The sequence below is a fragment of the Sycon ciliatum genome, chromosome 8 (assembly GCF_964019385.1).
Source record: "Sycon ciliatum chromosome 8, ocSycCili1.1, whole genome shotgun sequence".
Lineage (NCBI taxonomy): Eukaryota > Metazoa > Porifera > Calcarea > Leucosolenida > Sycettidae > Sycon > Sycon ciliatum.
The window spans coordinates 23,653,649-23,672,806 of NC_088650.1; the positions used below are offsets into that span (position 1 = coordinate 23,653,649).

Sequence of the window (19,158 nt, forward strand, 5' to 3'; positions counted from 1 at the left end):
GGGTATACCGCCACTGACAGGCTGCATACGCGTGCAGATGCGTGCGGCCAGAGTGCCCAGTGCGAGTACGTTCATACATGTACATGTACAATCATGTACATCAGGAAGTCGAAAGTAAGTTTACGACTCCCTGACACACAGTAGCCGCACTTGAATGCATCTGGCTCTGGCCCAGTGTTGCAGGAATTGTGCCAGGTAGACGTGTACCCGGTTTGTGTTAAATCTTAGAGCAGGTACTGCATACCCTATCATATCTGTGTACATGGGTAGACAGAGTCAGTGTTGTTGCGTCCCACTCAGTACCCTTCTGGTTCATTTCGGCACCAGCACTCTTTGCGTATGCAGAGTTGAGTAGAGTGCAAGTTGGGACCACAAGTACACTGCAGCGGCTAGTAGCAAACCTAACCTGTGCCGTGATGCCCGGCACGTGTGTGCATCTACTTCATCCCTGAGTAACACACCTGGTATATTGTGCACAATAGGGCACAGTAAATAATCAGCATGCATCGCAGTTTTCTGCAACATATTCCTGAAGTCACTTTACACCTCAGAAGGATTGCGTCGCTGACTGGAATTCGATACCGGTTTAGTTTCTCTCTGGGTCATTATCAATCATAGAAAACCCGTCATACAATAGGTTCAAGCTAAAGTACCGTATCACCATGGTAATTACCTGGAAATTCGGTGTGTTTTCTACGTTTTTGTTAAACAAGCAGCAATGTGCAACAGAAATTACCATGGTGATAGAGTAGATGACCGTGTGAAGCGGTGTGAGATGCAGCAAAGGTGAGCCTGTTACTGCGAGTCTATGCCCTAAACAATAAACTTTGCCGTGGGATGATTCTCTTTGGGCTGCACACTCTGGTTAATGTACTCTTGGTGGCAGCATTCTGGTGCCAAAGATGATATTTTTTCAGAAAAATAAGCACTAGAGAAATGGAGTGGGAGTAACCTGAATTATTCTATTAGCAGAGCTGCAATACTTGGGATATGAGATTATTCCCGTAGCTATGCAAAAGACGCTATTCAGTTGTACTTTAGTAGCATCTGGCGCTAGCCAGTATCCACACCGCTGTAATTCGGTGCGTGTCACGGTGTCTGGTAGGGTGGTTCACGTGGCATGCCATGGTTGGTGCAGTATCCCGTATGTGTCCCGTACCGTAATTCGAGTATGCGGTGCGCACCGTAGCATAGATGTATCTGGAGCGCTGTACGAGCTAAGATGTCGGGGCAAATATGGGGACATTCACAACATGCAATGTGAATATGCACGTCAGTTTCGTTTTAAGAAGTGGGTTTGACGGAGTAAGAAAAGGCCCCAGCTTTGGCTGCTGCATGCTAGCCCAGTGGGTACCAATCTCCTGCCATCGGCCGAGTGCTGATGGAACGGAGTAGAAGAAAGAGAAAGAAGAATATTGCGTTCAAGAATACAATTTCGGTAAGGGATATACAGTAAAACCTGTAACTAAAGACCACTGTCACTAGCGACCAGCCTGGTACTACCAACCACTTCGCCAGGCACGGAAGGTCTCACATTCAAAATGCACTGTGACTAGCGACTACCTTCTGAACGCGACCAGCGACCGCCTTTTCCTGTCCCAAACACAATTTTTGACCCGTAACTAGCGACCGCGATGTAGGAAATCAAATGTTGCTCGAAGCTCCTTCTTGAAATTTTACTGATTTTCCATGGTCCTGAAAAGAATCTTTCGATACTACAGCTGAACAAATGAATGCAGGTAATTTTGGCTGTGGAGTCGGTGTGGACTGCACTACACCTGTCAAAATTTCAAGCGCTGTCAAGAAAAAAGATGATAGGAAACGTCTTGGAGAGCGCATCGAAAGCGCTCTCTGATCGATGTTACTACTCGGAGCAGAAACGAAGACTGGGTGGCTCTGTCACACCAGTCATACAGACGGATTGACGATGGCATCAAGGAATCCAGAAACAAAGCAGCACCACAAGGTCCTGATGCTGAAGGATCGCGTTCAAGCAATCCAGAAGTCACAACAAGGACAGTCGGTATGATTGATCGCATGAACAAATTTGAAGCCCAGCGCGAAACGAAACTTCCCCAGGGAACGTTTGACTCCTGGCTTCAGAAGTAGCAGCTGAATTTGAAGTCTGCAAAAAATTAATCTTCTCTCTCTCTCTCTCTCTCTCCATCTCTCCGTCTTTCTGACATTGCGCAAGTCCTGGGGAATCGTATTAGCTGCATTTTGACATACATATCATATAATGGGATCCACATATGGTCACGCGGTGTGTAGTGTTCACGTGTTCCTACGCGCTGTGGCATTCCTTGGCCACTCCAGACATTCATGATGCATGTAGTAGTAGTAGTACATCGTGATGTTATGCATGTAGCATGTGCCGTTTCCCGCGCGCGCGTGAAACGGACTTCGCGGCTTTAGTTGCTGTGCATGGTTTGACTCTGGACTCTTGTTGTTTTGGACTGAAGAAGAAACAATACTACACGGTGCAAACCTCTAACTAAAGACCACCTGCTACTAAAGACCGCTTTTGCTGGCACCAAGGGGTGGTCGGTAGTCACAGGTTTTACTGTACCGGTAAGTGGATAGCTAACTAAAATAATTAGCCGTATGGTTTAGAAATAGTGGTGGCGACTCTGGATGGCAGTCGTGAGTCCGTCAAGTGTCAAGTCGACGGAATAGCGCTAGCTCCAGTGTGGGGAGCAAACCCATTCCTAGGTTAGCATCCCCCCCACCTCACAACAGAGCAACCGAGTTTTGGATTAAGCTGGGAGTGCCGATTCGAGCAACTGGTATGATGGCTCTGCTTGGAGCCACTAGATGGCTCGCAGCTGAGCCGGCAAATGACTCTGCTTGGAGCCGGCAAATTACTCCGCATGGAGCCACCGAATGACTTCGCATGGAGCCGCCGAATGACCCCGCATGGAGCCGCCGAATGACCCCGCATGGAGCCCCAAATTGACTCCGCATGGAGCCGCCAATGACTCCGCATGGAGCCGCCAATGACTCCGCATGGAGCCGCCAATGACTGCATGGAGCCGCCAATGACTCTGAGTAGAGCCTCCAAATGCTAAATATATTGGTATGCATAACCAGTTGAGAGCATATATTCCATAAATCGGCACTCCCGGAGCGGATCACAAAGTGCAGCTACCCGTGCAATCTGTAAGCGGTGCAAGCTAGGTAAAGACTGTCAGAACTTGATATCATGGGCTGAGGCCATTGCCGCAGCCACCCATACTTTGGCTGCAGGTGGCGTCCGAATGTTACTCGGGCAGACATCGCTTTCCACCTTCCCGCCTCTCTGAATATCGAGTCCCGCAGCTGATTCGAAACGAGTGGCCGGTGTACAACGCCAGGCCAAAGCCACAACTGATGAGCAATATCCTCGCAGTTGCTGTAAATGCCCATCGATTGGCATTCGCAGCTGATGCCGCTAGTTTTCCCAGGTGCTGCGGGCTGCCACAATTGCAAACAACCCTTTGCGATTGCTGCTCTGCTTGATTGACTGTCCATCGCCCTATCCCCGGTCGCAATTGTACGAGCACCGGCCAAGTGCACCACTTGCATCAGTGAATACCAGCAAGTCGGGGGACGGCGTCCATTTAGGGTATAGGAAGAAGGACCGGCCGTTCCGCTAATCCAGGAGCTCAGGCCATCAGCGAAGATCTTTGAGGCACTCTTTGGAGAGCTTGATCAGGTAACACGGCTGCCGGTACCAGTTGGCAAGTGACCACAATCTGCAATTTGCATCCAGGGGCTATCACTCTTGTAGCAAACGGGAGCTTTCCCAGAAGAGACTCGAGTTGACATTGGGTAGTTGAAGCTGTGTGAAGAGTGGCCCGAAGGAGATCACGAAGCTCGGCAAGTGTTCGTCCATAGGCATACTGATGTTAGCGCGGCGGGTGTCCAGGATGACGCCGATAAACATCAGGACGTGGGCTGGACCCTCCACTTTTGCTGACGCCAGAGAAAACACCGAGGTATGTAAACGCGCGGCGCCGAGTAGCGAGTTGCTGGCGAGCTAACACAGGTCCAGAGCATGCATTGAGGAAGCACTTTTACTGACGCCAGAGAAACACCGAGGTATGTAAACGCGCGGCGCCGAGTAGCGAGTTGCTGGCGAGCTAACACAAGTTCAGAGCAGGCATGGAGACAGAAACGTTAGTCGAGGCACTCCCCGTAATAGGATGATGCCAATAACGTCAGGACTTGAGCTGGACCCTCCACTTTTGCTGGGGCCAGAGAAACATCGAAGTATGTAAATGCTCGGAGCAGAATAGCGAATTGCTGGCAAGCTAACACAAGTCCAGAGCATGCACTGAGGAAGGAACGTTAGTTGAGGTATTCCCCGTAATGCAATAGGCGTGTGAGTGCGAACTGCTAGCACATAATCCATTCACTGGCGGATGCGACAGAGTTCCATATAGCTGGACTGGAGCGTAATACAGTCTGAAGGGCAGGGCACTCTCATAAAAGTATTGATCCTGCCAGCGGATCGACAAGGACCAATCCTCCGGGCGGACGGGAATTCGGCAGAATGCACTTTTAACATTGAGCTTAGCAAGATACACCGGGGCGAGCACAATTGTGGAGGAAATTGTTTGGGAACGCATGTTCCGCAAGTTGCATGCTCGAAAGTCGAAAACAGCAATGACATGCAAGAGACATTGTACAGGATCTTGGAGGGCGCATGACCATGTGACTCGCGCATGCGTGCAGGTCGGGCCAGCTCGCTGGACTGCCTGCTAACTTGCGTTAGCATGCTAACGCTCATTATGGTTTAGATCGCATTATTGTAATGGTTGCGGTTTGATTTCAAAAGACCATAGAACGTGTCGTACTATCGGTCGAAAGTTTAGGGGTGTGGTACTAATGGGCTGGGAATGTAAGGATCGGGTAGATTGCAGTGTTTTAATGGTCGTAGTTGTTGTATAAATAGAATGCTGAGATAATTAGAAGAGGACTATGAGGAGGAGCAAAATGACAGGGGTGACAGTGTTAAAGCTCTGAGCAGACGGCGTCGGCAGGAGTGCCTACACAGAGAGTAGAAGAAGGGAGAAGAGAGGTCCCGCCGCCTCGAGAGTCGCTGTGCTTGCGAAAGGCTATGCCAACAGCAAGAAACGACGGAGCAAATATCCCGTCGTTTGGAGACTCACCGCCTTCGTGACAAGACGCGTTGACAGCTAGAGACCGCTGCACAGGCATCCATTCAGCAGGAGAAAATACATGCTCTCATGCTCGAACTTGTTCGGTGTGCGGGGCCATCATCATGTTACGCACCAGCCTGGCCCTATTCCGTTGATGTTCCGTACCATTCTGGCAAAGACTGCTGGCCACATGTTGAAACAGGGCTTGAAAAAAATGAAATAAGTTAGTACCAAAGCGTAAGCTATTATTATATTTACTTTTACTTGGTAGAATGTACCTGTCTGAGAGTTTGAGTTTTGAGTTATGTATCGATGTGCGTTTATGAACTAAAGTTTTGATTGTCATGCACATGTTTTTGTATTGCAAAGACGTTTCTATCAGTTCGAACAACACACATGATGACCTAGGCAAATATTAAGCATAGCGAGGGCTCCTGGGCGGTCAAGCCCTCTGTAGCCTTTAAGCCCAAGCACTCTTTATTTGTGCGATATCGAAATGAAAAACTAAATGATATAACAACGATGAACAATTTATTTCAGCCAAGTACAAGTGGGGTCTATTGGTATCCTTTATTTCAGCCGAATAAAACTGTTGTTTATTCCTATCGCATAATGCATGATAACCTAGGCAAAAAAGATAGTGAGGGCCCTGAGCTTTCAACTGAGCTCTCTCGTTGGAATTATTAATATGGAGGTGTATGTGCCAATTTTTCACGTAGGATTGCCTGCGACTTGCAGCACTGCATTGCCTTCTGCAACTTGGGGGAAGCTGCGTGCTCAGGCCCGTAGCAGCTCAATTCTGGTTGGTCCAGCGAGACCTGACTTCCACAACTTTGCGTGCTTTTCTTGTGACGGGCATATACATGGTACAAAGTATGTGTGTATGTGTGTGTGTGTCCGTGTGTGTCTGTGTGTGTGTGTGTGTGTGTGTGTGTTGGCGTTCCTCTGGAGCAGCTTGGTGACATCGTCCAAGATCGACAGGGATGGCGGGTCACCTGCCGTGACGCTGTCGACGCTATTGTCCAGTCCCGCATGGAGCCTGTGGCGAAGCCCCTCATTTGTGGCACTTGTGCGCGCAGTTTTCGTCGGCCACAGGATATTGCGACGCACAAGTGTAAAGCTGTTCGCGCGGCCCGCGCGCGCTGAGTATGGCGTTCCCCGCCCGGTGGACAACACGTCTCCTGGTCTGCCCCGTATGGGGCCACATAGCCAGTCATGGCAGTGGAAGAAGGAAGGAAGGTGTGTGTGTGTGTGTGTGTGTGTGTGTGTGTGTGTGTATGTGTGTGTCCCATATGGTGCAGTGGTATGTGCAGTCGATTTCCAATCGAGAGGTTGCGGGTTCAATTCCCGACGATTATGGTCGCATACGTCTTTCTTCTCTTTCTCGGACTCTTCCTGACTTTTCTTTCATTCTCCTGGGTGGTTACCAACAGCCAGTGTATGCCGGAGTATGTGGTGTGGTGTGTGTGTGTAGAAAAAAAGAAAAAATGAAAAATAGGGATTCACTGGCCAGAAAAAGTCACTTCAAACAGCTGTGTGGTGGATACCAGGCTAAAAATAGTGGCGGTCAATTCATCAGCCTTGCAAGCTGTTGAATGGTGTAATCCCAGCACAAGTTGCTATGTCTAACATAGCTGTTCGCTATCATCGCTTCCGCGATGGGCATGTCTGAGGTCTGAGGTGTGTGTATGTATGTATGTGTATATGTGTGTGTGTGTGTGTGCATGCATGTGTGTGTGTGTGTGTGTGTGTGTGCGTGCGTGCGTGCGTGTGTGTGTGTGTGCGTGTGCCCCCCCCCCCCCCAAACCAAAATCATGGTTTCTGGCCCCCACCTCTAACGACGATCTAGAGCCGCTCGCGACTCGAACCATGGAGATTGCCCATGTGTCGTCTTTTCGTTACCTTGGATCCAACATACACAGCAACGGCCGATGTCATGATGATGTTACATCCCGGATCTCTGTCTTTTCTCCTTCTGTCTGTCTGTCTGTCTGTCTGTCTGTCTGTCTGTCTGTCAGTCTGTCTGTCTGTCTGTCTGTCTCTGTGTGTTTGTGTGTGTGTGTGTGTGTCTCTCTCTCTCTCTCTCTCTCTCTCTCTCTCTCTCTCTCTCTCTCTCTCTCTCTCTCTCTCTCTCTCTCTCTCTCTCTCTCTCTCTCTCTCTCTCTCTCTCTCTCTCTCTCTCTCTCTCTCTCTCTCTCTCTCTTTACCCCGCTCTCTCTCTCTGTGTCAATATACAGCTTTCACTGTCCAGGAGCGACACTGACTCGCACTGCTATCTGGTGCTCACTAGGTGTTTGTCGCGCTGCAAACGGAGCGTCTCTGTAAGTTTGTATCCCTGGTGATGTTTGGACCTGGAGAGCACTATATAAATGGTGCTTCTCAGGCACAATCTTCCTCAGCCTACTCAAACTCGACTGACGAGGGTAAATTTTCCCGAAACACTGTGTATTGAGCAGGGAGTGGTCCCTTCTTGCAGGTTTTCCGAGTGGAAGGTTGGATGGACTTTTCGTGTGCTCTGGGTGGCAGCTGTCAGTCAGTCAAGTGTAAAGTCAAGGCGGCGGAATAGCGTGAGCTCCAGTGTCGAGAGCAAACCCTTTCCTAACAATCTTCGCCGAAGTCGCAACCACTATTTCGTAGGTCTACCCTTGTTAGGAGACAACCCTGGGGGTATCAACTTTTTTTGTCTGATAACGAGTACATTTTTCTGCTGCTTTGCATCATCCATATTGTGTCCACATCAGAACTGATGGTTCCTTGTTATTAGACAGTGTTTTCCACCAGACCCCTGTACAAGACAACCCATTATCAGACAATGTTTCATCGGACCCCGATACAAGACAACATGAAATATCAATCGAGCTATCCTCGGCCATCCGCTTTTTCTTGTAATGAGAATTCAAACCTGTGGGACAGCTGGAGGGGACGTTATAACGAATTTGGTCTACAAACGAATAATCTCTTATCCGGACTTGCATGTACGACTGCTAATGATTCATGGGATTTTGGATCGTTGTCTACTTATGAGGTTTGACTTGCAACCGATGTCATACTAACGAGGGTAGGACTGTAAATTAAATGCTTGAAAGTTGAAACTTCGTTTTTCAGATGAATCAGACTGCAAATCAATAGCATAGCAAAGACCATAGCTATCCCAGGAACACTTGAGTAGTGCCCTCTTTTACCTTTTTCTATGTTGTCCTCTTCAGTTTGAGCAGGTATGGATGTTTCCTAGTGCCTTCTAGAATTTCTAGGTATATCATTGGTCTTGTTCGGATCGTCCATTACGTTTGCAGCTGTTCAAACTTGTATTGTTGTTTATTATTTTATTGATTTATTTATTCTACTACTTTCCTATCTTCTTGTGTTTTAGCATTAGGCGATTTGATCGCAGGACGAGAGAGGAGCTGATGGACGATCTCTCCAATGTTCCACTTGGTTCGGAGCGGCGCCGAGTGCTGACGTTGGGACTTGGGTAAGGATGAGTGTTCCCTCATGTTTACAAGTTATCCGTTTTGTCCAACACTAACGGTTATATGCAGAATACTGTTGAGTCAAAAATGTGCAACAATCAGCACAAAAACTGACTGATGAGATCATGACATTCAACGACCTGATGCTTAGCTGCATCACGTTTATACCCGTTAGTGTTGGAAAAAACGGATACCTCGTAAACTTATGGTCCTCTTTTTTAATTTTAATCCTTGGCTCTTCATCCGAGTTCCCTCATGTGTTGCTATTATTTTTATTTACTTATTTTTTTGCCCAGGGTCTACATTCTACATTTATTTTACTTAGACTAGGGTTAGCTGTCCGTTTACCAGTACTCATCCACACATATGTGCACATAGGGTCTACACAGAACTCTATCAGTAGATATTTTTGTATAGGAGGTTGTCTATCCTCCGGGATAGCACTATATACTCCCATTCTGTGTGTTCTCTGGTAGCTATGTTCCTTGGAGACCATATGACTGTGCCAGTGTGGTGACCGAGGTGAGGTGTGTCTGCACTGGCATCGTCAACTTGCCTACTGCTACGTGCTCCCCAGTGCTCCATCTGCGTCCTGTACTTTATTTGGGGGGGGAGGGGCAATACCGGTACTTCAGGTGCAGGGGGCAAGGGGGATGGGGTGGGGGACATCATGCCCCCAATGAACCTCTCCAGGCGTTGTTCTGGAGTAGACTAACCATAGGCGGAGTGTACACATGCAGCACATAGTTTGGGAATTAGAACGCGATCAGACTCAGGCATATTCAAAGGCAGTCTATTGTGATAGTAGTCCTGGACGGATCTCACTATGATGATATAGGTCGTGCCCAGCATCACAATGCCCAACATTATAAATGACTGTTTTTTTTCCTGAGGGGCTAGATGAACATGTGGCTAGACTGCCGATGGCAACCAACAGGCTCAAGGCTGTGTTGAGACTTCGTGTTTGCGACCCGAGTCAATTGTTTACTCACCATGACTAGGCATCGCATCGGGCATCGTATGACCATTTTATATGTCACTGTTCTTAGTCGCACCGGGGGCGTATGCCCGTTTTCAGGAGACTTATCAAAACACATAAGCCCTGTGCCCTGAAGGTTAGGCCTATTGTTAGTCTGAATACTGAATAGTCCTGGCTACTATCCCACTAAGTTCATTGACTTTCTACTGAACCTGTATGTACGTGAGGAAAGTACTGTTCTGGCCTTAACTACGGATTTCATCAACTTGGTAGAAGGTTTGCCTGTGCGGGACGATCATTTATTTTTAGTATAGATGTGACCAGCCTTTACACCAGCATCCCCAACGAGCTCGGTCACGTGGCATTGTCGTGGTATATCACACACAGGTATACAAGGTGGATGCCCCCGGCCCTTCGTACACGGTTAACAACAGCAGTGACTTCCTTGATGTCAGTCATTCGGAAGACTAACGGGTTCGTGTAAGATAACGATTTGTTTCCGCAGATCCAAGGGACTGCCATGGGTTCGCCTGCAGCAGTGGTCTATGCCGACATTGTTATGCTGTATTTGGAGAATCGGTACATTTTGCCGATCTTAGAGGGGGAGGGTTTAGAGGTTCAGGTTTATAGACGCTTTATCAGTGACATTTTTGTTTCATTGCATGGTTGCGAAGGTCAAGTTCAGCGCGCTTTAGACAGGATTAATAAGTGTTCGGCCCTCGAGTTTGCGCATGAACTGGCACATGATGGCATTGATTTACTGGACACCACAGTTTTCCGTAGTAAGGGATACATGGCGGTGAAGCCTCATTTCAAGTTCACCAATCGTTTCCTGTATCTGCTTGCCGGTAGTAACCACCCCCGTAGTATGGGTAAAGGTGTGATCACTGGGGAGTTGATCCGTATCTGTCGGTCTTCGACCCTTGACCACCACTACGAAGCTGCTGCCGAGCAGGCGAAGCAGACTTTCCGGGCCCGTGTATACAAGAGCTCCATCTTTCATCTTTCAGACCGTACACCAGGCATGCAAGGCCGGCACAGCTGGGGTGGCTGGGGCGGCCTCAGCCGCCCCACTTTTTTGGCCGTTTTTTTTGTTCTTGTTTTTTTAGCACACTGCAACAAAGCGCGATGATCGCAACTCAGCTCAAACGTGGCAAATAATGAAGAATCCTTGTGTATCAAGGTCAAGGTGTGTGTGTGTGTGTGTGTGTGTGTGTGTGTGTGTGTGTGTGCCTGTGTGTGTGTGTGCCTGTGTGTGTACGTGCCTGTGTGTGTACGTGCCTGTGACGTGTACAGCCGGTGTGTGCACACCGCTAGCTAAACCGACCAACGGCTACTCCCAGGGCACAAACTATTCTGCTGGAGGCAGCGTCGTCTTCGGCTGAAATTCCGGATACAACCTGCAGGGAAGCATTGTGCGCATCTGCCAGATTGACGGTTCCTGGAGTGGGGCAGCTGCCTCATGTAATCGTAAGTTGAATTTCAAGAGAGCCGATATATCCCTCTTTTGTAGAGAAGCTTCAGGCTTGTAGGAAGGCAGATTCTGGTGGCGTTGATCTTTCCTATTTACAGAGCATGTAATAGTCTGGGTGTTACCTGCCACTTTTCATCATCACAAATGATGATCGTGCTTATCACAGGACCCAGGACCAGTCGGGCATCTCAGCCTGAGTCCTTAGGATATATGTTATACTTGTAGGTGTATGGTTAGGGTGTTTCACCGGGTAGAGGCGACGGTTTCAAATAGGACACAGGTTGCAAACCGGAACGGACTCAATATTCACTTTCTCTCTTGGTATTTTGATTAGAAAACATATGTCACAGTGAGACTACGATGTGTTATACTCCGAGCCAAAATTTCATGGCTCTGCGATGACCAGACGCGCCATACCAAGCAGGTGAGTTTTTGACGTGTTGCTTCGCACTGCGACTTGAGTTTTACGACTTTCGAAAAATCAACTTCTTGTCGCAGGTAAACAGCGGCTCGCCTCTTGCCAATAAAGCACCGCATACCAATCAAAACTAATGGAAGCACACACAAGGCTTATTGTTACTCTGTACTGGCTGTCGTGGAGCGATAGCAATTAGCTAATTTCAGACCCAAAGTGAATTTGACGTGCACTCTAAAACGTGTCCGGTTTGGAGCCACCTCTGATTTGAACTTTTTTGAAGCGAGAAATTGGGCAACTTGGAGGCAATGGGTCAACACAAAGGAGTGGCTCAGTTCGATTGACTCTGGCCCCAGAGCAAACTTCAACATGCCAGTTTCCTTCCACAAACATATTTCGAGTGAAAAATCAACGCTGATGATCGGTTTGGGTCTATACAAATTTGGCTGTCAAGACGTTCCGGTATCGAACCATCTACTCTACCAGAACACTGAGTTGTTGGCATAAGCCGGTAACTTTTGTCGAGCCTGTTTTAGGCTACCACCTCCTCCAAATATGCTAATATCTCTTGACTGTACAAAAGATGTGCCGAGCAGACACTTTCTTCATCTCTTGACTGCTTTGTGTGTTGTGTGTATGGGTACGTGTATCCAGCCATTCAACTGCAGTGCCAGTCTGGCTACCTGCCCTGCCTGCGTTCCAGCCTGTGGCTGTATCCTGCCATCACAGCGCTGCGACGGTGTTTGGTACGACTGTGCTGATGGCTCTGATGCACAGTACTGCCCAGGCAAGGTCACACCAGCTCCAGGTAAGCACCAGCAGCAGCACTGATAGTAGTACCATGACTTCTATTATTATTACAGGGTGCGACAGAGCTCTCGGCCATTGAAGAAAATGTTGAGTCACCTCCACCACCACACTGCGCTCTTTAGCCGACTAGACCCTCCTGCACACAACCATCATCATTGCGAGGACACTTCCGTAGACGATATTGATAAACTCCTTCAGACAGCTGTTTCGCTAATACATAGCTCATCAGTGAAGGTAGATATTGAATGATTAAAAATATAGACCAAACTGCTATTATATAGGGGGTTTCCACATACAAAACTGGCATAGCTGAGGTGATAACGCGGGAAAAGGAAAGTGTGAAGTACTGTAGACGCGCATTGGACATGCATGCAGCGTCGGATATTCGTCGCGGAAAATCAATCACTATTCAATGCAGAAATAACGTGCCAGAATCAGAGTACTATGTAGCTAGTAGTGAGAGTCTGTGTACTAGTATTGCAGTTGTCCGAGCGCCATGAAGGCCTGCGAACGCACCTCAAGACCCGCCGACGTCGACAGCCACAGCAGCCCCTGGGGCATGACACTGTACTGCTCGCCCGTCCCGCCAAGACGCTTGGCAGTCACTAGGCTTCATGCCACCGATGTTGTCCGCAAGCTACCTTGTTATCTGCCCATCACCCACTGCCGTTGACACGCTGGGAGGCCCCGCGGCATTCGCCCAGTATATCGTCGTCAGAGCTGTGTCGACGGTACAATAACGCTGGTAGAAACAAACAGTTGGTCGTATGATATTGCGTCCTCCGGATTGTCCCTTGACTCGTCTTGTCCCTCTTCTTGCTCTGACGCTAATGACTTCTATTACAAGCAAAATGTAGAGCTACTGTTGACCGCTATTCACTGCTGTATTTATTTTATTACTTTGCATGGCCATGTTGAGGCAGTCTTCGCATCAATTTCCTTTACACAATGCGTGTACTACAATGTATTCAAAACCAATGTCTGTGCCACGCACACATACGCAAACGTTTTAGGGATGAAACGAGTATATCGAATACTCGAGCGCTTGCTCGAAAATTCGAAAGGAGTGAGGACTCGTTTCGCAAAATACTCAAGTATCTTATGCACAGTGTACTGTATGCTTGTACATCAAGCACGTCTGTTACTCTGACCAGTACTGATAACCCATGCAAGTGTGAAATTATTACTTGTCCCTACTTACCAACAAAAGACGTAGTTCAGACTATTTCCTGCACTAGGCTGCATGCAAGACTACATGTGTCAGGTGTAATACGTTCAGTGTTACGAGAGTGTGTGCAGTACATTGTTTTATGTTGTCAGTAAAATACTCGTACTCGCTCGAATACTCGCTCGTTTTTTTCAAAGAGTACTCGAGTCCTCAATTTTGGCACTCGTTTCACCCCTAGGCCAAACATGCATGCACTGAATGCCTGTGCTCTGTGCTCTGTGCACTCTGTGCTTGTGCAGGTCAAACCGACTGCCAGGTCCTGTCACCACCGGCACTGGGCTCAATGACCGTGAACGGCTTGATGTTCAGCAACACGACCACGTTTGTGTGCAGTCTCCCTATGTCCTTATGGGTTCGGCCGTGTGTACTTGTGAAATCAACGGCCAGTGGAGCGGTGTGCAGCCAACTTGCGTCCGTAAGTACATGTACCAATGCTCGACTGGCTTGTATTATGCATTCCCGTTCATCACACCGCTCATACTGTCAAATGCTGCCTCTTTTCATTCACAATGGCATGGGTCACAGTAGATAGGCCTGGTGCAGGTATTGCCAGTTCCTTGCTTGCTGCAGTACAGTATGACATATTAACTTAGCTGGTAAGCAGTGCATGTGTGCATGGCAAGTGTTAATTTTGTCCATTGCTTCCCAACCCATGTGTAGTGACGACTGCTGCTCTGAGTGCGGCCAGTGACGAGCTAGTCAAGGACTCCGTCTCAGAACGCATGACACAAACGTGTAAGCCTAGTACTGTATATCACCTTATTTTCGGTGTTGTAAAATTTCGGTAAAAGCCAACCCCTGACCTTTCGGTGTAAGGATAAATTCGGTATGCATGGCACCAAAAACAAAAAAAAACAAAAAAACAAAAAACGCTCTTGCACTAATATTATTACAGAATACTAATATCTCCGCCAAGGCCAAAAGGCTCCACATATGTATACCGGTACATGTTATGTATGTACAATGTACTACCGGTATACCAGTACATATACAAGTTGATTTTTTTAATTTGACAGTGATTTTCATGATTTTTACATATTTTTGGTACATATTTTGGTATTTCGGAAAATTTAGGTGTACTGTTAAATTAGGTGATCCAGGACCAGTACCGAAGTTACCGAAATTTAAATTACACCGAAATAAAGGTGTTATACAGTATTGCTGCATAATTAAGAGCAATTTCTCCTACTGCTGACTGCTGAAAATGTTGTGTCCTTCACAACTAGTCTCTTTGTTCTAAGAAGTCTGCCTCTTTCATCGATTCGTGTTTACCTAGCTGCGTTACGCTATTAGTAGCCTATTACCTGTTGTGCAATGGGGCTGGCCTAAAAGCTGCTCGCTCAACAGTTGTGTTGCATGGCATAGAGGGAGATACGGCAAGCCACCTCGGCATATTTGCGGATAGAGCTTTTATTAGAAAGGAAAAGGACATATGGATACGAGTTAAGAGTAACTGTCCACCACTGTAACTAGCTACTACAGTAAAAAAATGCAACAACTAGGCACAAAACTGACAGAGTGCTGAGACATTCGACGACCTGACTCCTAGCTTCAACACATCTCCGTAGCGCTAACCAACAGCCTTCCAACTTGGAAGGTTCAAGGTTAAAAGGAGAGACCAAAGAGGGGAAGGTAAGCGCAACGAAAATGAGCACAAGCTAGTAGTTGAAGCTACAGTCCCACAAGAACAAGAAATGTTGATTGTTACTGGACGATGACGAAACCAGTATTACCTTTCCCTCTTTGGTCTCTCCTTAACACTACGGAGATGTGTTGAAGCCAGGAGTCGGGTCGTCAAATGTTTTAGTGCCTGGTTGTTGCACTTTCTGACTGTATTTAGTATATAGTGACAGTTACTCTACACTCATATCCATACGTCCTTTTCCTTTCTACATTAATTTTATTATTGCCATATTGGCTCAACATCCGAGTTTCAAAGAGCTTTTAGTGGACGACTTAATCCATTTTCGGCAATACTTACAACGATCCAATCAGTCATATTGTAGATCAGGCTATGCTGTGGGTAAGTATACTACTGGCCTTGTATGGCTTATTGTTTGCCAGCGAGTATTTAGCATCATCTACTAGTATTCACTCGTTTGACAGCCAAAGAGTATTTGTGTGGGAGGCTGGGAGTCTCGCACCTGACTTGGTCACGTTGCGCCTGAAGGTCACTAAGACGCGGCCATATACGGTGGAGTCGTCGCAGTTCCATCTACTGTCGACCAAACATGCCCGGTATTGGCTATTCCGGTACATGACAGCCCATGCCTGTAGCACCAAGCCTGTGTTCACTTTTGCCAAAGGGATCCACCTTACTCGGCCTTATTTAAATAAGATACTCTGTCACGCTCTCAACTGTTATCAGGTTAGCTCCTGCTCCATGCCCATTGTTGGAGCGACAGTCCTGGAGTCCAGAGTTGCAAGTGAGGTGGTGATACGGCAAGCAGACGGTCGCAAAGTATGGCTTAAAAGCTCTACATCTGGCAAGTGGCCGGCATACCACCCCAATGGACATCGGAACAGTACACGTAGAGTAGCATCTCTACGTGACAGGGTATGAGCGCAAGTGAGTTCTTATGCTCTACTAATGTGCATTGATACTGTGACTATAGTTGCAGGGAATTTTCTAGAACCGCCCCAACCGGTTTTCGACTGGTTGAAATAGTTGGCGACCGGTTGAAAAGTTACAAATCAGTTCCAACCGCCCGTACTTTTCTGTGGGTGAATGGAGCTGTGAATGGTCATACGCTTTTTTCTGGATGGATACTTCCAGCGAAGCCGCGTGGGCTGGTACTAGGGTCACGAGTTTGTACGGTTTGTACGGTCGAACCACGTCATCGAGCTGTAGCAACGGCGTTGCTACAGTCCAACAGCTCCGCGCGACACTCCAGCACCAAGAAATCTGTTAAATTGCTGTCGAGTGCCATATTTGGGTTGTATTTTGAAAACTATTTCCGGAGGGGGACCCCCCGACTCTTCATTGTACCGTAACCGGTTGGAAATTCGTCCTAGAATATACCCTGAGTTGGTGTACAGATCTCATCACATGAGCCTTAGGCGGGATTTCCTATTGTCACTGGAAAATTCAGCCCTAACAAACAGTGTGATGGATGAATTTGACTCCAGGTATCTGCTTTTGGGAATGCCATGTATGCATGTCTGGCGTGCTGCTGCTATAATGTTGTGGCAGCAGCATTTTGGTGCGATGGACTGTTCTTGTAACGGTGTACCTACCCATTTGCTGTTGCCGGATGCCGTGTTTTGTCAGTTGTGCCTGTTTGAAGGTGCCAGGCCAGCTTGTGTTGGCGCGTTCCCGTTAAGTTGCCAGGGCACCATATTTGTAACGGCGTTCCCGTTTTGCTGTTGTGGGGCTGTGTTTGTATCGGTGTGTTCCCGTTGAAGTTGACGGGGCACCACGTTAGTGGATTGTGCCTGTTTGAAGTTGCGAGGCCAATCCTGTAACGCACACCCGTTTGCTGATAATTGGGGACATGTTTGTCCATTTTGCTCGAGATTCACATGGCTGCGCCAGTTGCCTTGTGCGGATTAGACTGTTATCTGGCACTAGTCTTGATCTGTTTTATTCAGATTCAGATCAGCTATTGTTCCTATACGAGAAAATCTGTGGGTGCACATCCAATTCATTTGCAGATTTGCGTGCTTTTCCTGCAACGGGCGTTTACATGGTACATGGTGTGTGGGCGTATGTGTGGTGTGTTCATGCTGTACAGGCCAGTATTGCCAAGCACTGGGGACCTTTGGCAATCTGAAGAATGTTTTGTCCGAGAATCGATCCTTGGATCTGTGGCGTTGCAGTTGTGGTGCTCCCGACCCTCTTGCGCGATGGCCGCGGAGACCTAGCGAAAAGGTTCGAGACATACGGCATCTCAATATCTTCCACCACAATCAGTACATCAGCACCACCATCGAGTGTAGCGACATCAGCAATAGAAGACGCACATGATATCATCCACCCTTACGGCCTTAGCGAAGACCCGGGAATACCTGAGAAGATGTTAGCCGCAACTTTACTGGAAAAGTCGTCGGTGACAACGGCACTCCATATTTTAGCTCCATGCAGTTAGGTCTCTCAACAAGTGTACCCAAAGTTTTCAAGCTAATACACAAGCAAATTCACTAGGGGCCGAGTATATTTTCCTACACCTCTCCCTGTTTGTTGTTGTTATTTCTGCATTCAAATTGTTTGTGTACCTGTACATTTATTACAGTAGAGCCACGCATCCACAGCTGTTGTTTCCAAGGGGTCAGGCTCGTCAGTTATACAAAACCTTTCAGCAATCTGGCCTTAGGCTTAGTTCCTTGACTTTTTGTACCACTTTCTTAGATGCACATCCCACTGGATAGTGAGCAATACGTGTGTAGCAGAATCTGTATTCCAGAAAAGCAGAGACTCGAGTCTATTGACACTGCGTTTCTTTTTAAAACGTTATTGGCTGTGGTGTGTACCTAGAGGTATACACGTACATTCCTGGGTCCCACGTTCTGTGACGCCCGACTGTATTCGTGGTGCCTCAACAACTTTTAATTCTGTGCGCTCGGGAAAACCTGCCGGAGGCTGTGAGGCTGCAGAGTGTTGGCTGAGTTTTGCTTTAAAAAACCATCAGGTCTCCCCAGATTTTCTAGTCTGGCCCTGAATTTTGCCACTCTTCGGTTTCAAAACCTAGTGTGGTGGTGGAAAGCCTAGCAGTGTTGTGTGTGCATGTGTGTATTTTGTACAGTGCTGGCCAGAGAAATCCAACCTCGTTAATAAAGTAGCGCCGCGTTCGAGAGCACAGACCGGTCCAGTATGTTTACTACTAGGGCTGCGCAGCGCCCGGTGCAATTTTATTCATAAGGTTGGATTTCTTTGGCCAGCACTGTAGTTAGAAGTAGGTCCTCTAAGGTCCTCTGTTTGTGCGCAATTGTGGTCACAGTGGCAGTAGTGGGTGAGGGGTAGACTCAGTTACTACGAAGATGGTGTATACATGATGGTGTATACAGTCATGTAGTTGAAGGTTACTTCGGGCTTAGACCCAGAGGTTCTTGAAATGATGACTCCGGGTTTATGTACATGTATCATTCAGCTACCGTTGTCATAATGGCACTAGTTGATAGAACACCTGTATAAGTACAGGCTGTACATCTAGCATTTTCCAAAATAGCACTCCGTACTTCGAGGCTGCAGCCGTTTTGCATGCAACGTTGTATGTGTTGATCGGTTGACAGCATGTGACAAAGCCGAGGACATACTAGTGTATCAGGACCACTGTTTTTTAACACAGTGCGTCCCCCGCCTTGTCATGTTAATTTATCAAACAAGGCTTACCTATACCAACATTATACATGTAGGGCTGTGCATGCTTTCAAAATTCTTCCTTGTTGAAGTAGAATACCGTGCTTGTGGGGGCTTTAGTAGTTCCTTTGCCAGATGTTCTATGCGTATCTCAATGACTTATCAGTTTCAGCACTTGGGCAAGGCACATTCGGGCCTACACATGTAGCCTTGAATTCTGGCTTGGAGGCATTATTTATCTATTTTCATGGCTGCTAGGTTCATCCTTAGTTAAGAGTTATTTCTCCGTGATTCGCTAATGAGTCCACAAAGGACGAAACAGCTAGACAGTACTAGTGCTGT

At 47.5% G+C, this 19,158-nt stretch overlaps 1 protein-coding gene across 4 annotated transcripts in view; it reads left to right on the top strand.

The window, feature by feature from the left end:
- The first annotated feature begins 603 nt into the window (after window positions 1-603).
- LOC135822414 (uncharacterized) overlaps window positions 604-19,158 on the top strand; it is a 140,092-nt gene continuing 121,537 nt past the window's right edge. The window contains exons 1-9 of one of the 4 annotated variants that reach the window (XM_065335177.1): window positions 604-786; window positions 6,099-6,383; window positions 7,382-7,465; window positions 8,515-8,616; window positions 12,137-12,290; window positions 13,760-13,935; window positions 14,181-14,255; window positions 15,889-16,089; window positions 17,255-18,015. In XM_065335177.1, coding sequence (XP_065191249.1) covers window positions 719-786; window positions 6,099-6,383; window positions 7,382-7,465; window positions 8,515-8,616; window positions 12,137-12,290; window positions 13,760-13,807 — 741 coding nt within the window. In that variant the 5' untranslated portion in view covers window positions 604-718 and the 3' untranslated portion in view covers window positions 13,808-13,935; window positions 14,181-14,255; window positions 15,889-16,089; window positions 17,255-18,015. Of the gene's footprint in view, window positions 787-6,098; window positions 6,384-7,381; window positions 7,466-7,516; window positions 7,778-8,153; window positions 8,360-8,514; window positions 8,617-10,889; window positions 11,064-12,136; window positions 12,291-13,759; window positions 13,936-14,180; window positions 14,256-15,888; window positions 16,090-17,254 lie in introns of those variants that run through there. The other 3 variants (XM_065335181.1, XM_065335178.1, XM_065335180.1) reach the window with 3 other exon arrangements.